Source organism: Pelophylax lessonae, assembly GCF_965119305.1.
Source record: "Pelophylax lessonae genome assembly, chromosome: 1".
NCBI classification, from domain to species: domain Eukaryota; kingdom Metazoa; phylum Chordata; class Amphibia; order Anura; family Ranidae; genus Pelophylax; species Pelophylax lessonae.
The window spans coordinates 309,729,415-309,750,433 of NC_138768.1; the positions used below are offsets into that span (position 1 = coordinate 309,729,415).

The following is a 21,019-nucleotide window of genomic DNA, read 5'->3' on the forward strand; positions in this document are numbered from 1 at the left end:
TATATATATATATATATATATATATATATAGAAATATATAATGGATCAGACTTGCTTTTCCAGCATATTCCACAGATGCTCAATGGATTGCGACCTAGAGAGTTTGGAGGCCAAGTGAACAACCTGAACTAAATTGTTTGCAGTGTGGGGCATTATCCTGATAAAAAAAAGCCACTGCCATCAGCAAACAGGGGTGTACTTGTCAACACCAATTTTTAGGTATGTGGTATGTGTCAAGCAACATGAATGGCAGGGCCAAAGGTTTCCCAAGAGAATATTGCCCAAAGCATCACAATTCCTCCACCAGCTTGTCTTCTTCCTGTACTACATCCTGGTGCCATCTTTAGGATTCATCAGACCTGACCACTGTCTTCCATTGCTACATGTTCTAGTTCTGATGCTCAGATGCCTATTGTAGGTGCATTTGGCTGTGGATGTGGGTCAGCATGGGCACCCTGACTGGTTTGTGGCTATTCCGTCCCAATGCACAACAAACTGATGGCCATATTTTGGCTTTCAAACACACTAACTTCAGGAAATACAGGCTTACTTGCAGCCTAATATATCCCGCCATCTTTCAATGCCACTGTAATGAGCTAATCAATGTTCTTCACTTAACTTGTGAGTGGTCATACAGGTATGGCTGACCGGAGTTTCTCTCTCCCCCAATTTTTATAGGCAAAAGTACAGGATGAAGTCTGATCAGAATTATATATTGGTGACTGTTAGAGAGACTTGGTTACTGACTTACAGTTTCTAGCCTTAACACCGTTGCTTTCTTCGCTCACAATTGGGACCAGGTCTCCATCTTCTTCCTTGTAGATGTTTATATCTTCTAGAAGTGTGTTGAACACCACAGGCAAATCATCCTCACGCACCTGCGTAGCATGAAAGTAGACTTTACCATATCTAGACACCTTAAAATGAGAAGGTCTAAAAACAGATAAAAATTGAACTGGTTAAAGCTTTTATCGATTAAGAAATGGAAGAGCAGCTCGATGGTACTAGAAATACCTACAAACTGTATCTTAGTCCACCCCATCACTACATTCTGCTGGCTGATGGTACAGCTTGCACAGGAGCACAGCTTGGAAATGTCTCATTGAGTTAGAGGTGCTATTGCTCTTACTTTAAGTGCATCTCTAACTATGATTTGGGATAAGAGAAGGGGCATGTGGAGCTCATATCAAAGCTTGGAGCTAATATCAAAGCTTGCTACATGGAGACAACAAGCATGCTGCAAAGAAAAAAGCACATAAAAAATACACATGGAAAAAAGTGTTGGCGATTCCTATGCGAATATCTGTGACTTAATACACGAAGAGCGGAGACAGCCAGGCAGCTAGCATTTTCAGGTTGAAGTCAGAACAAAATTCTTTGACAATTCTCTGATCCACCAATTACCACTAGAGGGAACAATTGCAGATTTGCATAGAAATAAAAATAAAGCAAGGGGAATTAAACCCAAAAGCAAACATTGCAGCTTACCAATTCTTATATTTGATGGCTGCATTTGTTTTCTTTTTTAGGCTCGCTTTCCTTTATTTTCCCCTGGTGATGTAGTGTTGAGAAAAAAACATTTACCACTGACAGGAGTGCTTACAAATGATCAGCTTTTATTTATTCATGTAAAATCTTTATCTCAAAAGAAACTTTGCTGTAACCGCTTATAAAGTGTGAGCTGGAGTTTTGTGTCAATTTGTTAGTGTATATAAATCTTCAATACAGCCAAAACTCTCCTGCCCCAAACTTACAGTGCTGCCCCTTGTGCTCCTTCATCCAGAGTGGAAACACACCAATACAGCAGGTGTGTTACTGGCTAGAGATCACCAGGTAAAAACTGAGGGGCAGAAAGTCTAAGGAAAGATAACCAATGCAGTCACCACATCTAAGGATTACGAAGTTGACATTTTTTGTTTTTGGGTTAATACCTCCAAGTATAAAACAGAATGCAAATAAAAATATGAAAATCAGGTTATTACAAACATAACAGCTCATTGTTATAACATGGTTATGTTACAGCTCATTGTAAATTATATTTTACTAACAAAATGTTTGTACTCTTCAAGCACTAGATATGGTTATTAGCATCTCCTAAAATTTCCTGTTTTACATTATGACATATGACTGCATACCTCCCCAACGATAACTGGTCCATTTACATACTGTACACTGGGGTTGATTTGGTAAAACTAGAGTGTGTAAAATCTGGTGCAGCTGTGTATGGTAGCCAATCAGCTTCTTACTTCAGATTGTTCAATTAAGCGTTGACAGAAAAAAAAAAAAAAAAAAAACACAACCCTGGAAGCAGATTGGTTTCTCTGCAGAGCTGCACCAGATTTTGCACTCTTCAGTTTTAGTAAATCATCCCTACAGTGCAGTTAGTGGAGTACTTAAAAAGACCCTCATTTGATATCTGATCACCAAGAAATGCTGGGTTCTCCCACCATTCCCATGGAATGAGAGTGAATAGCTGGCCACTCTGATTATTGTATCGACCACATCTGCTGATATAATAGAGTTTGTTGCAGTGTGGTTATGTTGGAGTAAATGTTCTGCTAAACTAGACAGCAATAGGATAATTCCTGGTCCCCAGAACATGAAAGATTTCAGCATTTACATATTCTTATCAAGCAGTAAATAAAGTTGTTTTTTTAATCAGAACAAAATTTTGATTTTTGACTTTCCGTAAAAATCCATTTCTCTGATGTTCATTGATGAACACAGCTCCTGGTATTTATAACCATTGGGTTATACTGCCCCCCTACAGGAGTAGGACACAAGGCAGAAAAATTCAAGTTAGACTTACCGGTAACTTGTTTTCCAATAGTCTTTCAGGACAGCACCTTAGAGAGATGGCTCCTCCCTCTCCTCATCAGGAAACACCCCATCCACCAGATTTTAAAAGGAGGCTTCTCCCACCATTCATCAGTTTGTAGAAGAGTACCTCCGGCCCATGCTGGAACACATAAACAGATATGGTTAATCACAGCAATACATTTTATACAATAGGGCGGGATCCTCCTGCTGTCCTGAAAGACTATTGGAAAACAAGTTACCGGTAAGTCTAACTTGAATTTTCCCTAAAACGTCTTTCAGGACAGCACCTTAGAGAGGATTATCGAGACTTACTCAATTTAGGGAGGGACCACAGCTTGCAGGACCTTTCTGCCAAAAGCCTGATCTTCAGCTGCCAAAAGGTCCAACCTATAGTGTCTTGCAAATGTAAAGTAGCTTGACCACGTAGCCGCTTTGCAGATTTGATCTGGAGTGGCACCAGCTTTCTCTGCCCATGTAGTGGCTAACGCTCTAGTAGAGTGAGCTCTGATCCCCTGCGGGGGAGACAATTTCATTTGGGAGTAAGCCTCTGAAATAGCGGATCTGAGCCATCTGGCTATTGATCCTTTTGATGCCTGGCGACCTTTTTTGTTGCCAGAGAAAAGAACAAAAAGAGAGTTTGATGATCTAAACTCTTTAGTAACCTCCAAGTAGTGTATAAGAACCCTTCTTACATCTAGGTAGTGAAAGCTTTCTTCCTTATCTCCTGATGGATTAGGGCAGAAGGTAGGTAACACAATTTCTTGTGAGCGGTTTCTCGTTGAAGCTACTTTTGGGAGAAACCCTGGATCCGTCTTGAGAATTATCCTGTCTGGATATATGGACAAGAAAGGTTCGATAGCTGATAAAGCATGTAATTCACTGATTCTTCTTGCTGATGTTATTGCCACCAAGAAGACCGTCTTGAGGGTAAGGTTTTTTAGTGTAACCGTTTCTAGTGGTTCAAAAGGTTCCTTTGTGAAGGCCTGAAGGACCACCGACAAGTCCCATTTGGGGAAGCTTCTGACAGGCACTGGTCTGGAGCGGGTAAGGGCCCTGAAGAATCTGATGATTAAAGATTCTGAAGAAATGGGCCTTTCCAAGAATACCCCCAGGGCTGTAACTTGTACCTTGAGGGTACTTACTGCCAAACCTTTTCCTGCGCCCTCCTGTAGGAACTCCAAAATTGAAGTAATACTGTTCAATTTTTGATCTTTCGATTCACACCAGGTATTATATGTCTTCCAAACTTTTGCATATATATTCCTTGTGACTTTTTTTCTACTGGAAAGTAGAGTAGCAATTAATGCGTCTGAAAATCCTTTCCTTTTAAGCAGTTGCTCCTCAGATACCAGGCGGTGAGCTATAGCTTTTCCACTTCTGGATGATAGACTGGACCTTGAAGCAGTAGGTCTTGACGAAGAGGGAGCTGAAAAGCAGGTTTGACTGATAGTTGAAGGACAGTCGAAAACCAAACCCTTTTGGGCCAATAAGGTGTGATCAGGATCACTGAGGCTCTTTCCATTTGGATTTTTCTCAATACCAACGGAATGAGCTGGAAGGGGGGGAAGGCATACCCCAACCTGAACCTCCAGGGATGTGCCAGGGAATCTACTCCCAGAGAGTTGTCGTTTCTGTGGAGTGAGAAGTAAAGTGGAAGTTTTGCGTTTTCTTTCGTTGCAAACAGATCCACCTCTGGCTTTCCCCAAGTCTTGGTTATCAACATAAAGACTTCTGGGTTCAAGCTCCATTCTGCTTCTCGGATCTTCTGCCTGCTTAAATAATCCGCCACACTGTTTAGTGTACCTTTTAGGTGGATTGCTGACAAGGAAAGTAACTGCCTTTCCGCCCATTGCAGAATTTCCGTTGCCAAAAGCTGTAGGGTTTTGCTTCTTGTGCCCCCTTGCTTGTTTAGATATGCCACTGTAGTGGCGTTGTCTGAAAGGACTTGAACATGAGTCCCCTGAAGATTTTGAGAGAAGGCAGTTAGGGCTAGGCCGACTGCCTTTAATTCCTTCCAATTTGAGGATTTTCTTGTCTCGGTCTGAGACCAAACCCCCTGTGCCAGGTTTTGGTTCCAGTGGGCTCCCCACCCCCAACTGCTGGCATCCGTTGTTAACCTCTGGTCTGCCGGGAAGGACCAGGCCAAACCCTGAGACAAGGTTATCCGATTTCTCCACCACCAAAGGGACCTCTTGACCTTGGTGGGGATTTTTACCTTTAAGTCCAAAGTCTCTGGATTGTGATCCCAGATTCTGAGGAGGAAGTATTGGAGTGGTCGAAAATGCAGCCTTGCCCATTGGACAGCTGGAATTGATGCAGTCAGGTTTCCAAGGACTGACATGATCTCTCTGATCGACCACCACTGATTTGTTTGTAGCCTTGCTACCAAATTCTGTATTTTGACCTGTTTGTCTTCTGGTAGGAAGATTCTTTGTTCCACAGAGCATAACTGAAACCCTAGGAACTGAACCCGCTGAGCCGGTGTGAGATTCGATTTCTTGATGTTCACTATCCATCCCAGAGCTTCTAGATGACCTCTTGCCTTGTGCAGGTCCTCTTGAAGTTTTTCCTTTGACGGGGCAAAGAAAAGCAGGTCGTCCAGGTAAGGCACCACAGAGATTCCCTGAAGGCGGAGGGGAGCTAGACACTCTGCCATTACCTTCGTAAAAATACGAGGGGAGGATGATAGCCCGAAAGGGAGTGCTTTGAATTGGATATGGAGCATTTCCTTTCCCAGATTTACTGCCAACCTTAGGAATCTCTGTGAGTGAGGGGCAATAGGGATATGTAGGTAAGCATCCCTTAAGTCGATTGATGCCATGAAGCATCCTTTTGTTAACAGGGTTCTGACTGTAAGAATTGAATCCATTCGAAACTTTTTGTACAGAACTGACCTGTTTAATGGTTTCAGATTCAGTATAAGACGAAAATCCCCCGATGGTTTCTTTATCAAAAATATGTGGGAATAAAATCCCTGATGTTGTTCCTCCACTGGAACTGGACAGACAACTCCCTGTCGCCTCAGGTCCTTTAACAGGTCCATCATAGCCAGGGCTTTTTCTGCATCTCTTGGGAGGTTTGTGACAAAGAACCTTTCGGGTGGCGTCTCTGAAAACTCTATGTTGTAGCCTTGGGACAGCATATCCAGAATGTATTGATTTTCTGTTATGGCTGCCCAATAGGGGAGGAATTCCCTCAATCTTCCTCCCACCGGCAATGTCTTGTCATTGTGTTTTGTTGGTTGACACAGGAGGATGGAAGAGAACACCTCCTTTCCCTTTGGGTTTTTGTGTCGACCAGTTTCTTCTCTTCTCCTGGGGTCTGCTATTTTGCTGAGCTTTTTGAGGTCGAAAAAGCTTCTTTGCTGCCTGTTTCTTCTTCACAGGAAAAGACTTCTTTTTGTCTGCTGTTCTATCTAGAACAGAGTCTAGCCCAGGCCCGAATAGTAGATCCCCTTGAAAAGGAAGTCCACACAGCTTATTTTTAGAAGCTGTATCTCCAGGCCATGTCTTTAACCAAAGAGCCCTTCTGGCTGAGTTGGATAAAGCTGCAGATCTTGCTGTCATCTTCACTGACTCTGCTGAAGCGTCAGCAATGAAGGCTATGGCCGTGGAGAGCGTGGAAAAGGAATCCAAAATTTCCTGTTTAGGTGAGTCTGCTGTGATGTGTGCTTTTAGCTGGCTAAGCCAGTATTCCAGATTCCTGGACACACAGGTTACTGCCATGGCAGGTTTCAGACTTCCCATGATGGATTGCCAGGATCTCTTAAGTTGCTGGTCCATCTTCTTATCCATGGGATCCCTCAGGATTCCCATGTCTTCAAATGCTAGGTCTGTTGACCTAGAAACCTGGGAGAAGGCTGCATCAATCTTTGGCATCTTATTCCAGGGAGCTCCTGGGTCTTCATCAAAAGGAAATCGCCTTTTAAAGGCTTTAGGGAAGAAGGTTTTCTTTTCCGGATCAGACCACTCATGTTTTATTGCATCTGAGATGGTCTGATGCACTGGGAAGATACGGCCCTTAGGCTCTTCCAAGCCTGCATACATTTTGTCATGTAGGGACAGTTCCTTCTTTTCCTCCTCTAGACCCAGGGTGATGTAAACTGCCCTCAGGAGACCATCCACTTGCTCTAAGGATAGTTTGTATTTAGTGGGCCTGCTTTGTGCCCCTCCCTCCTCTTCTTCCTCTGAATCCTCCTTGGAATGTGAGGGGGAATTATCTCCTTGGGTGGAAGGAACCCCTTCTGTCCCCACCGAAGGAACCAATTGTGAACCCTGAGAGGACAGTGAGGCTGATGGCTGACTCAGGGCAGGGTCCTGTAGGGATGACCGAAAAGATTGGATGGTAGCATCCAATTCCTTCCTCACAGATGCGACTAAATCGCCACAAACTGCAGATGCTTCTTCCTTTACTAGAGCATCAATACATCTCTGGCAAAGTGTCTTTTTCCAACTTTCCGACAACTTTGCTTTGCATGAAGGACACTTTCTCTTGAAAACAGTTTCAGAGCTTTTAGCCTGGAAGACATGAATGGGAAAACATACACATGCTTCTTAAAAGTCAGCCTGATTCTCAGGGCCACCAAAGGTGCACAGAAAGACATTTAAAGGAAGTCCCATGTGCCCTGACAGGCCCCCAGCCACCGGGGGGAAAGTAAAAGGGATGGAGAGAGACCCCACAGTAAGATAGGCCATATAAAGACACCCCTTACCTGGGCCTTACTGGTGCCTGTGCCTGTCCCACTCGCTGAAGAAGCTTCCATCGCTTGGCAGCGGTATCACCCGTGGCTTCGGTACCGATTCCGGAGACCAAAGCGCACCTGCACTGGACCGGATCCGGAATAAGGCACCAGCTTGCTCCTCCCTTCTTCCTCTGCGTCCGGCGGAAATGACGCCATACGCCCCCTGCAGAACGCTGCCCTTTCCGGAACCTCACTTCCGGTCCGGACGAGCGTCACTCGATCCGGAGAAATGGCGGCAAATTTGAAAAAAAGGCGGCGGAAACCTAAGAAAAAACATTCCGCTCCTCCAAGATGCCTTCCCAGGACTGTGCTCTGCGGGGTCTTGACTCAGCCTAGAGCACTGAAGAGGAAGAAGGAGCCCATGCACTGCAGTCGGTCGCGTGAATGGGAGAAGCAATCGTCTCCAAAAAGGGTAGGTGGACGTAGGAAGCCCGGTCTCTCAGGATAGCACCTTAAGAGCCCAGCTCCCCACAGAGGTGTTCCTCGGCCGGAGGAAACACAAAAACAAACTGATGAATGGTGGGAGAAGCCTCCTTTTAAAATCTGGTGGATGGGGTGTTTCCTGATGAGGAGAGGGAGGAGCCATCTCTCTAAGGTGCTGTCCTGAAAGACGTTTTAGGGAAAATAATCTGTCTACGCCTATGGGCAGTCTCGGGGGTATACTCCCTCTCCCTGCTATAGGTAATAAGTTCTGTTACAAGCAGGGTCAGAAGAATCATAATTCCACAGAAGGGTGGGTGCTGTTTCTGTCAATTAACATCAGAGAAATGGATTTTAGGGTAAGTCAGAAATCCCATTTTCTCTTTCGTTCCTTGGCAGACACAGCTCCTGGTATTCATAACCATTGGGACGTCCCAAAGCAGTGTTAAACATGAGGTGGGAACAACCAAAAAATAATTCCCAAGGCTAAGCATTAGCTAACCAGGAAACAGCGGCTCAACCAAACAACTGGAGCCCACCTGAAAAAAAAAATAAAATACACCCTTAAAGAGGATCAGGTCCTCTTAAACAGCAGCCTGCAAAACCTTGCGGCCAAAGGAAGCATCCGCGGATGCCAACACATACACTTTATCAAGCTTTGTAAAAGTTTGCACCGATGACCAAGTGGCTGCCCGGCAAACCTTTGTCACTAATGTGGGATGACGAAAGGCCCAGGAGGCACTAGGCGCCCTGGTAGAGAGCGCCTTGACAAGCAAAAGGAGGAACCTGACCCCTGAGGGAAAAGGCCTGAACCACCGTCTGATCCATCTGAAAATGGTCACAGAGGACGTGGACAACCCTTTGAAGTCCGTCCGTGAGCACAAATAGAGAGTCCGGTACACCCTTATTGCCGTGACCACATCCAAGGCATGCAAGGCATTTTCCTTCAGATGTTTAGGCCTGGGACAGAGGGAAGGCAACACAATGTCTTCATTCAAATGAAAATTTAGAGACAACCTGGAAGGAAAGAGACAGGGGCGAAGAACTACCTTATCCCTGTGAATCATCAGATAGGGTGAACGACAGGATAGCGCCGCCAGTTCCGACACCCTGCAAGCAGAGGAGATAGCCACCAAAAAGGCCACCTTCTGGGACAGCGTAAGCAGAGGAATCTCCCTAATAATTCAAAGGGAGGCTTCTGTAAAGCTGAAAGCACCAAGATCCCAAGGCGACAACAGAGCCCGCACTGGAGGGAGAAAATGTTGGACACCCTGAAGAAAGGTACGCACCAGGGAGTGTGTGGCCAAAGTCTGTTGGAAGAAGACCGCCAAAACCGACACCTGGCCCTTGATGGTACTTAAGGCCAACTTCTTTTAAAACCCTCCCCCCCATTGAAGGAAGGTTAAGACTTGAGCCACTGAGAAGGAGCGAGGTTGAACCCTAAGCGACTCACACCACTCAATGTAAGTCTACCACGTACGATGGTGGATCTTCCTAGAAGTAGATTTCTTAGTCTTCAACAGTGTAGGAATCACAGATTCAGATAAACCTCTATCTTTCAGCACCTGGCGTTCAACAACCAAGCCGTCAAAGCCAGCAACTGTAAAGCAGGATGGAAGACTGGTCCATGGGACAGCAGATCCTACCTGAGAGGAAGCTTCAAAGGACTGTCGGCGACCAACCGCACCCGATCGACGTACCAAGCCTAACGAGGCCAGTCCAGAGCCACTAAGATGACTGGAATCCCTTCTGCCTTTAACCTGCGTAGAGGTCTGGGCAGAAGATTGAAAGGAGGAAAGGCATAAATCAGTGGATACTGACCCCACCGGGCCACCAGCGCATCTGTGGCCCGGTGGGGTCAGTTTCCCTTGCCCAAGCCACAAACCTCTGCACCTTTCTGTTGAGCGGAGACGCCAACAAATCCACTTCAGTGGTGCCCCACCGGAGACACAGCTGATAAAACCCCTCTGGATGAAGGAACCACTCCCCTTTGTCCAACGCCTGCCGACTGAGACGATCCGTCCAATGATACAGACACAGTCAGATTGCTCGGAGTTCCAAGACATTGATTGGTAGTCTGGATTCTTCCAGTGTCCAGATTCCCTGAGCAGAATGTTTGCGAGGATGCCTCCCCAGCCAGACAGGCTGGCGTCCTTGGTGACCACTGTTCAATACAAGGGGAGGAAGGAACTCCCAGTCGTTGCGCAGGAGAACGAAGCCACCATATCAGGGACTCCCTCGTTCCCCGACTCAGCCAGATCAATTTGTCCAGAGACTGCAGAGTCTTCTCCCAATTGGTCAGAATCTCCCTTTGCACGGACCTCGTATGGAACTGTGCAAACGTAACCACCTCAAAAAAGGTAGAAACCATCAGGCCCTGCACCTTCATGCAAGTCCGGAGGGACGACCATCTGTTGGACAGCAGGAAGTGAATTGCAGCCTGCAATTTCTGAAGTTTGTCCAGAAAAAGAAGGACTCTGGCTAAGGCCGAGTCCAGAGTCAGACCCAGATAGTCCAGCTTCATGGACGGAGCCAGAGCAAACTTCTGAAAATTCAGAATCCAGCCAAAATCCCGCAGATTTCGTATTGTGATCTCCAGGTTTTCCACCAGAGCAGAGGGAGACTCCGCTCGCAGAATATTGTCCAGGTAGCCCAGTACCACGATCCCCCATTGGCATAGCAAAGCTAGCACCAGGGCTAACACTTTTGTGAGCGCCCGAGGAGCAGAGATGAGACCAAAGGGTAATGCTACAAACTGATAATGCTCCTTTCCCACAGCAAAGCAGAGAAAATGCTGATGACTGGCACACATTGGAATGTGAAGGTAGGCATCCTTGACATCGACAGAGGCGAGGAAATCTCCCTGATGGAGGGATGCCAACACCATTCAAATGGATTCCATTCTGAACTTCCGTACCCGCAGAAAGCAGTTAAAGTGCCTTGAGGTCCATGAGTGGACGTGCTTTGCCTTCCTTCCTGGGGACTGTTAAAAGTAAAAACCATGAAAACGTTCCGAAGTCTGAACAATCACCCCTTGAAGGAACAAATCTTATACCGCCCCAAACAGGCCCTGTAAGCGGTCTGGGGAACAGGAAAAAAACTTGCCGGAGCACAAGAGCGAAACTCGATCTTGTAGCCGGACTGAATGACTTCCTGGACCCACTTGTCTTGCACCAGGGAAGTCCACAAATCTGGAAACCAGAGAAGACGTCTCCTGAAGGAGCCGGGTCCACGGGTCTGGAGAAGCCCGATCTTGGCTTTCAAGACCAGGTTCATTTGGATCCTACTGAAGAGGCCCTGAAAGGCTTTGAGCCCTTGTCAGTCGACCCTGAGGTACTTCTGAGCTGATAAGGAAGGCCCACGTCTACGACAGGGTTCCTTGCCCTTAGTAGCCTGCGGAAGAAAGTACTTTTTCCCCCTGTGAGACCTTTAGTGATATCACCCAGGGTAGCTCCAAACAGGCGATCTCCTTGGAAAGGGGAGATCAGTCAATGCCTTTTTTGAAGTCTTATCTGCAGACCAGCACTTGAGCCAAAAGACACGCGAAGGACCACTGCAAAAAACAGAGAGGCAAGTCTTCAGGGGAGCCGCATCCAAAGAGGCATCACTGATAAACTGCAGCCCCTGTACCAGCTGGTCCGCCAGCTCAGCAAAGGCAGTGGGGATTTGTTCCCCCTCCAGGTCATGGCATAAGAGCTTAGCCCACTCAGTCAGAGTTTGCAACACTAAGGCAATAGTGAATACCGTAGAGAGTGCAGCGCAATTTCATAAGTCTCCAAACAGCTCTCATAGAATATTCATATATGTGCAGAAATCCATCTCAGAGAGTCCAATTAATGCAGATGAAACTGGTGTGACTGGAAAATCCTTGTAAATTACATCAAACAACCAGGTGCTGGTATAACCTGAAGTCATGCAAAGGACATACAATAGGTGTATATAATCCCTTCACCACAGATATCTCTGCCTCTCACCTCCACGGTACGACCCTACTGGGTCTAAGCGCATATACACAAGTATACAGCAGTAGCGATCCTCCTCTTTCTCTCAACTGCCTCCGATGTATCCAATGTGAACAGCAATGATGGTGGCGGATAAAAAGCATCGCTCTCATACAGCGCACAATGGTATGAAGTAGGTGAGGTCGGCGTCTCCCTGCCTGTATCTGTCTTACTTCCGGGATGGCTTAGCGGTTCGTGCGGCGTCCCCCCGTACGCGTTGCATCCGTGGGCGGGACTTCTTCAGCGGGGCGGGGACAACCACTAACACGCCAGCCTATATATCCCTAACTCCGCCCATATGTAAATCGCGGGACACGTTGCCGCGCAACGGCCCGCTCTCCTTCCATTCCGGAAGTGGACATCATGGGACGTCACTACCGCTCTGACTGAAGCATCCGGATGTCATAGCAACACCCCGAGTCCTCTCAAGAAGGGAAGACGCTTCTCAAGTACTAAAAAAGAGTGCAAAATAAATAAATAAATAGCCCTCTTATCGGAACATCCTATGAGGCTAAAAATATTACATATATTCTCCTTCCCATTAAAAGGATATCATATGTTATATACTGCCACAAAAACCATACCATCTCGGAACCACCAGATGGCAGGAGTACCTCGACCTCTCACCTATAAAATCCATATTACAAATGTAAATGCTTAATAAGTATATAAAATACCACACATGCATAATAAAATCACCACAAATAACATTAAAAAGACATTAAAATAATCATCATGTTAAAATACAATTATAAATCAGTATTTTAAAATATTAAAAGATACCTAAAATAATGAGAACGCTAAAATGCCGCACTAAAATGATAAACTATATTATCTGTCGGAAATGAAACAATTTAGATCAAAATCTACATTGAGTCCTAGCGGCGATAAAACCTTAGCTTCGTATATCCAAAACGACTCACGACGACTCAATTGTCGTATAAAATTTCCCCCTCTCCAATGGCGATTGACTCTTTCTATCCCCCAGAATTTTAATCCAGAGGGATTTTTATGATGACATAATTTAAAATGCCGGGAGACACTGTGGGTGATTAGACCTTTCTTTATATTATTCACGTGCTCACCGACTCGCACATGGAGGGCTCTAGAGGTTCTACCTATATACTGCAGGCCGCATTCGCATTGCAACATATACACGACCCCTTGGGTAGTGCAAGTGATCAAATTCTTAATCTTGTATGTTTTTTGCGTAGTAGTGGATATAAACTCCTTTCTCCTCTTAACGTTTCTCCGACAGTTCCTGCACGTGGCACACTTTCCACATGCATAGAACCCCCGAGAGGAACGAAAACAGGCGGTTCTCCCTAGTAACCGGGGGGTCAACCACACCTGGCGCAATTTTATCCCTCAACGAGGGGGCTTTACGGTATACAAATTTTGGACGTTCTGATAGAACAGGACCAAGAATTTTATCGTGCTTCAGAATCTCCCAGTGTTTTTTAATGATGCGTTCAACTTTTTTGTGCTGGACATTATAGTCCAACACAATGCGAAAGTCCAACTGGACTTTTTCTGTTTTTTCATCATTAATCAAGGAATCTCTATTGAGGTTACCAACACTAGTGATCTCTTTCTGGATGTCTCCCTGTGTATAACCTTTTTCACGGAAGCGGCCGGCCAAAACTTCAGCTTGCAATTTGTAGTCCTCATCAGTGGTACAATTACGTCTGAGTCATGTAAATTGACCGCAAGGTATATTGCAAAGCCATAATTTATGATGGCAACTATCCAACGGTATATAGGCATTGCGGTCCGTTGGTTTGAAATAATTACGAGTTTTTAACCGACCCTCTTCCTTATACACCTCCAGGTCAAGAAATATAACCTTCTCAGTTTGGATGTTCCATGTTAAGATGATATTATTCATCCGATTCATGAAGATTTGGAGACTATCCATATCCCCTTCCCAGATAAGGAATAAATCATCGATATATCGCCTGTAACAGGCTAACTGAGGGGGTGGGCTGCCAAAAATGATGTCTTCTTCCCAGTGGGCCATGAAGAGATTGGCCACACTGGGAGCAAATCTGGCGCCCATTGCCACTCCCCTTGTTTGCAGATAGTATCGGCGATCATACCAAAAATAATTTTTCCTTAAACAAAATCTGAGACTCCTGAAAAGGAACTTCTTATGCCTCCTTGTGAGATCTGAATTCATGAGGGACCATTTTACTGCATCCAACGCATCTAAATGGCTAATTATTGTATAAAGTGATCCGACATCAGCCGTAACCAATAAACTCGCTGGTGTACTGGTTAAGGTACTTAAAATTTGTATGATATGTTTGGTATCTTTTAAGTATGATTTTGTTTGTCGGACCACTGGTTGCAGATGATAATTTATATACTGCCCAAGTCTCGCAGAGACCGAATCGATCCCGTTTACAATCGGGCAACCAGGAGGATTCTCTGCGTGTTTGTGTACTTTAGGCAAGCAATAGATAATCGGGGTTCTACAAAAGAGAGGATCTAGATACAGGGCTTCCTTCTTACTCAGAACTCAACTTTGTTCACCAATAGTGATCAAACCGTGTAATTCTTCCTTAAATTCCAACATGGGATCAGCTGGGAGAATCTGGTAAGTATCTTGATCACTAAGCAACCTCCATCTCTTCTCTATAGTAAGCTCCACTAAGGATCACTAATCCCCCTCCTTTATCCGCTGGGCGGATAATAATATCACTCAGTTTTTCTAATGATGAAATGCCTCTTACTATATTGCGGATCAAAAACTTTTTGCACATTTAACTTATCCAGATCATTACAGACCATAGTTCTAAACACATCCAAGTGTTTTGTGTCTTGGCCTGGTGGGTTAAACGTTGATTTATTCCGCAAATTGGAGTAATTATTAAGGCTGGGAGCTGAATTCTTTACAATGGGGTTAGAGAGAAAATATTTCTTAATACTAAGTCGTCTTGTGAATTTTTGTATATTTACATATGTTTGAAACTTATTTAAGTTTCGAACTGGAGCAAACTTAAAGCCCTTATCCAATACCCTCAGCTCGTCCAGCGAGTTTATTGGTTACGGCTGATGTCGGATCACTTTATACAACAATTAACCATTTAGATGCGTTGGATGCAGTAAAATGGTCCCTCATGAATTGAGATCTCACAAGGAGGCATAAGAAGTTCCTTTTCAGGAGTCTCAGAATTTGTTTAAGGAAAAATTATTTTTGGTATGATCGCCGATACTATCTGCAAACGAGGGGAGTGGCAATGGGAGCCAGATTTGCTCCCAGTGTGGCCAATCTCTTCATGGCCCACTGGGAAGAAGACATCATTTTTGGCAGCCCACCCCCTCAGTTAGCCTGTTACAGGCGATATATCGATGATTTATTCCTCATCTGGGAAGGGGATATGGATAGTCTCCAAATCTTCATGAATCGGATGAATAATGATAAGAACATCATCCTAACATGGAACATCCAAACTGAGAAGGTTATATTTCTTGACCTGAAGGTGTATAAGGAAGAGGGTCGGTTCAAAACTCGTAATTATTTCAAACCAACGGACCGCAATGCCTATATACCGTTGGATAGTTGCCATCATAAATTATGGCTTTGCAATATACCTCGCGGTCAATTTACACGACTCAGACGTAATTGTACCACTGATGAGGACTACAAATTGCAAGCTGAAGTTTTGGCCGGCCGCTTCCGTGAAAAAGGTTATACACAGGGAGACATCCAAAAAGAGATCACTAGTGTTGGTAACCTCAATAGAGATTCCTTGATTAATGATGAAAAAACAGAAAAAGTCCAGTCGGACTTTCGCATTGTGTTGGACTATAATGTCCAGCACAAAAAAGTTGAACGCATCATTAAAAAACACTGGGAGATTCTGAAGCGTGATAAAATTATTGGTCCTGTTATATCATCAGAACGTCCAAAATTTGTATACCGTAAGGTCCCCTCGTTGAGGAATAAAATTGCGCCAGGTGTGGTTGACCCCCCGGTTACTAGGGAGAACCGCCTGTTTTCGTTCCTCTCGGGGTTCTATGCATGTGGAAAGTGTGCCACGTGCAGGAACTGTCGGAGAAACGTTAAGAGGAGAAAGGAGTTTATATCCACTACTACACAAAAAACATACAAGATTAAGAATTTGATCACTTGCACTACCCAAGGGGTCGTGTATATGTTGCAATGCGAATGCGGCCTGCAGTATATAGGTAGAACCTCTAGAGCCCTCCATGTGCGAGTCGGTGAGCACGTGAATAATATAAAGAAAGGTCTAATCACCCACAGTGTCTCCCGGCATTTTAAATTATGTCATCATAAAAATCCCTCTGGATTAAAATTCTGGGGGATAGAAAGAGTCAATCGCCATTGGAGAGGGGGAAATTTTATACGACAATTGAGTCGTCGTGAGTCGTTTTGGATATACGAAGCTAAGGTTTTATCGCCGCTAGGACTCAATGTAGATTTTGATCTAAATTGTTTCATTTCCGACAGATAATATAGTTTATCATTTTAGTGTGGCTTTTTAGCGGTCTCAGTATTTTAGGTATCTTTTAATATTTTAAAATACTGATTTATAATTGTATTTTAACATGATGATTATTTGAATGTCTTTTTAATGTTATTTGTGGTGATTTTATTATGCCATGTGTGGTATTTTATATACTTATTAAGCATTTACATTTGTAATATGGATTTTATAGGTGAGAGGTCGAGGTACTCCTGCCATCTGGTGGTTCCGGGATGGTATGGTTTTTGTGGCAGTATATAACATAGGATATCCTTTTAATAGGAAGGAGAATATATGTAATATTTTTAGCCTCATAGGATGTTCCGATAAGAGGGCTATTTATTTATTTATTTTGCACTCTTTTTTAGTACTTGAGAAGCGTCTTCCCTTCTTGAGAGGACTCGGGGTGTTGCTATGACATCCGGATGCTTCAGTCAGAGCGGTAGTGACGTCCCATGATGTCCACTTCCGGAATGGAAGGAGAGCGGGCCGTTGCGAGGCAACGTGTCCCGCGATTTACAAATGGGCGGAGTTAGGGATATATAGGCTGGCGTGTTAGTGGTTGTCCCCGCCCCGCTGAAGAAGTCCCGCCCACGGACGCAACGCATACGGGGGGGGGGGGCGCCGCACGAACCGCTAAGCCATCCCGGAAGTAAGACAGATACAGGCAGGGAGACGCCGACCTCACCTACTTCATACCATTGTGCGCTGTATGAGAGCGATGCTTTTTATCCGCCACCATCATTGCTGTTCACATTGGATACATCGGAGGCAGGTGAGAGAAAGAGGAGGATCGCTACTGCTGTATACTTGTGTATATGCGCTTAGACCCAGTAGGGTCGTACCGTGGAGGTGAGAGGCAGAGATATCTGTGGTGAAGGGATTATATACACCTATTGTATGTCCTTTGCATGACTTCAGGTTATACCAGCACCTGGGTGTTTGATGTCATTTACAAGGATTTGCCAGTCACACCAGTTTCATCTGCATTAATTGGACTCTCTGAGATGGATTTCTGCACATATATGAATATTCTATGAGAGCTGTTTGGAGACTTATGAAATTGCGCTGCACTCTCTATATTATATTTTTCGGAAGGAGTTCTAGATTACCTTTTAGTGTTCAGCTGCTAGTTTCTTCTTATGTTTAGTTTAGTTCAGCGCTGAATATCCTATTGTTTTTTAATAGTTAATATCGGCCTCATTGCCGAACCAGCCAAAGTGTACATATTGCGGGCCAAAGCCTCCGCCTTTCCGGTCAGCCAGGACTTTAAAGGTCGGGCCCTCTTCAACCTGAATCATGGTCGCATTGTTTAATCTGGAAACCAGAGGGTCGACCACCAGTGGCAAAGTCCACTTCTTAAAAAGGGGTTACTCATAGGGGCAATGCCTAGTAAAGCGCTTAGGAACCACAAGGGACGCTCTGATCGTCCCCACTCTTTAGTGACAATTCTGTCGAAATAGGCAGGGAAAGGAAAAACACATTTGCCCCTCTGGATGACTTGTGAGTGCCAAAGGGCATCTGCACCTCCGTCGCAGCTTCAGCTACGTCCTCCATCTTTAGGGTCTAATGCACAGATACAATCAGTGCACCCATCAGCGCCTTTTCGTGTGCCATTGCAGATACGGAGGAATCACCCTCACCAGCAGAGGATTCTAGGAGTGTGGTTGCAGACGCAGCAGGGTGACCTACATCCGCAGTGGCCAAATCAGATTCAGGATCTGATGAGACAAGATGAGGCAGGGGGAAGACGGGGTGGCCCATTGCCCGCAAGACACCTCCAGCCAGGACACAAGGGACTCCAGGACCGCCGTCAGTGCATGGATAGATGGTTGGGACCCGGAGTGACCCGCAGCCTCAGAAAGGGAATCAGGTGGCTAAATGTGCTCCAAAGACTCCACGAGTCACCAGGGGGACCCGACAAAAAGTGTAAAACACTGCAAGGGACAACCCCACCGCATTGGCAGCACCAATCGATCCTTAGCAGAGAGGGAGAGGACCCCACCAGACTCACTACCTGCAGAAACAAGCGCCTGCAGCCACCAGGATAATGCACTTTATATGCGGCCATCAAAGTAAAATCATCCAGGAGTCAGCACCAGGGGATAAGGAGGGGCTCCCACTGCTGCAAATTGCCTCCCACAGGGCTCCACTGTCATGGCCACTGCTATTTTTAATGGCAAACCACAGCAAAATGCCTGTTGGACTACACAAACATGGCCGTGTATAAGAATACACAGGCTACAACAAAATGGCGTCACCACAAGGCATACAGGGAACCAGGAGGGAGATCAGGCCTCAGGGACAGACCCAGGCAGGTTGGGGGGCCCTGGTAGGAGCCCCCACCAGGTACAACCCCCCCAGTCAATTGTCCGGTCCTCAGCGGCGCACCCCCCGTCCCCCATCGCTAGTAAGCGCGCTGCCCCCTACCCAGGAACAGTGGCCAGACCACCCAAACAGCCCCAGCATATGTGGAGGGGAGGGGGGGGGCAGGTGAGGGACTCCGCAGGGGGGGGGGTGCATGCGGGAAGGAGGGAAACCCGGGGGTTCGACCACCCCAGAACCCTCCAGGGAGAGAGGGAGGAGACAGCTACTCACCATACCAGGAACTAGGCGTGCACCGCTCCAAACAGAATCCCTCTCAATCAAAATAGGGGGTGGTCGGCCATGAGGAATGCTGCAACTTATGTGACCTCGCGAGGAGTTTAACTAGCAGGCCAACCCCCGTCCAGTGGGGCTATGTCGCGGCTGACCTTATGCGGATTTTTCACAGGAAAAATCCAGGAGAAAAAAATTCTATCTAAAAAGAAAAAAAATTGCCAGGACCAAAGATCCCGGTATGGAACTAGGTCCTTACTCCTGACTAGGCAGAAACACACTATGCTAGGAGTGGCTATAGCAGAGAGGAGGGAGTATACCCCCTGGGACTGCCCATGGATGTAGCCTGAATTATTTTCTGCCTAGTGTCCTTCTCCTGTAGGGGGCAGTATAACCCAATAGTTATGAATACCAGTAGCTGTGTGTCAATGAACAAAAGAGGAAGTTTATTGAACAAGTTAGAGATTACATATCATGTATGCATCAGCAGAAAGGACATACAGTGGATATAAAATGTCTACACACCCCTGTTAAAATGTCAGGTTTCTGTGATGTAAAAAAAATAAATAAATAAATAAAAATAATATGAGACAAAGCTAAATCGTTTCAGAACTTTTTTCACATTAAGCGTGACCCATAAAAACTGTACAACTCGATTGAAAAATGAATTTAATTTTTTTTTGGGGGGGGGGGGGGGGTAAAAAAAAAAATAAAAGAAAATGTGGTTGCATAAGTATGCACACCCTCTCATAACTGGGGATGTAGCGGTGTTCAGGATAAGGAATGATATGAATTAAATGATGGCAGGTGTGTACTGACTCCCATTTAAGTGCCTCTGATAAAGTAGGTCTTTCCTGACATTTTCCTAGTCGCATCCTTCAGCAAAATCCACAGTCCTCACAGAGCTTCCAAAGCATCAGAGAGATCTCATTGTTAAAAAGGTATCAGCCAGGAGAAGGGTACAAAAGAATTTCCAAGGCATTAGAAAGACCACCAATGGAGACAGTCCTCGCCAAGTGGAGAAAACATGGCATACCAGAACTGGACATCCCTCCAAAATTGAAGAGAAGACGAGAAGAAAACTGGTCAGGGAGGCTGCCAAGAGGCCTACAGCAACATTAAAGGAGCTGCAGGAATATCTGGAAAGTACTGGCTGTGTGGTACATGTGACAATCTCCTGTATTGTTCATATGTCTGTGCTTTGGGGTAGAGTGACAAGACGGAAGCCTTTTCTTAGGAAGATCATCCTCCAAGCCCAGGTAAATTGAGCAAAAACACAAGTGAAGTCTCCCTAAACCATGTGTGAAATTGTGTTATGGTCTGATGAAACCAAGGTCGAATTTTTTGGGCAAAATTCCAAAAGATATGCTTGGCGCAAAAACACTGCACATCACCAAAAGAACACCATACCCACAGTGAAGGATGGTGGTGGCAGCATCATACTATGGGCTGTTTTTGTCAGCCCGAACAGTTCCAAATACTAGTCAATAGTGGCACAAAACCTTCAGGCTTTTGCCAGAAGGCTGAACATGAACATCTTTCAGTACGACAGCGACCAAAAGCATACATCCAAATGAACAAAGGAATGGCTTCACCAGAAGAATATTAAAGTTTTGGAATGGCCCAGACCTGAATCTGATTGAAACTCTGTAGAGTGATCTGAAGAGGGCTGTGCACAGGAGCTGCCTATACACAATCTGACAGATTTGGGGTGTTTTTGCAAAGAGTGGGCAAATATTGCCATGTCAAGACGTGCCATGCTGATAGACTCAGACTCATACCCAAAAAGACTGAGTGCTGTAATAAAATCTAAAAGGTGCTTCAACAAAGTATTAGTTCAAGGGTGTGCACACTTATGCAACCATATTATATTTTATTTTTACTTCCCTCCACCTAAAAGATTTCCGTTTTTTGTTCAACTGAGTTGTACGGTTTATAGGTCACAT

At 45.2% G+C, this 21,019-nt stretch overlaps 1 protein-coding gene across 1 annotated transcript in view; it reads right to left on the bottom strand.

Annotated features, from left to right (window-relative positions):
- CASTOR1 (cytosolic arginine sensor for mTORC1 subunit 1) overlaps nucleotides 1-21,019 on the bottom strand; it is a 106,723-nt gene that overhangs the window by 37,330 nt on the left and 48,374 nt on the right. Inside the window, exon 4 of the mRNA XM_082243362.1 lies at nucleotides 752-878. Within this exon, the coding sequence (XP_082099488.1) occupies nucleotides 752-878 (127 nt within the window). The remainder of the gene's footprint in view (nucleotides 1-751; nucleotides 879-21,019) is intronic.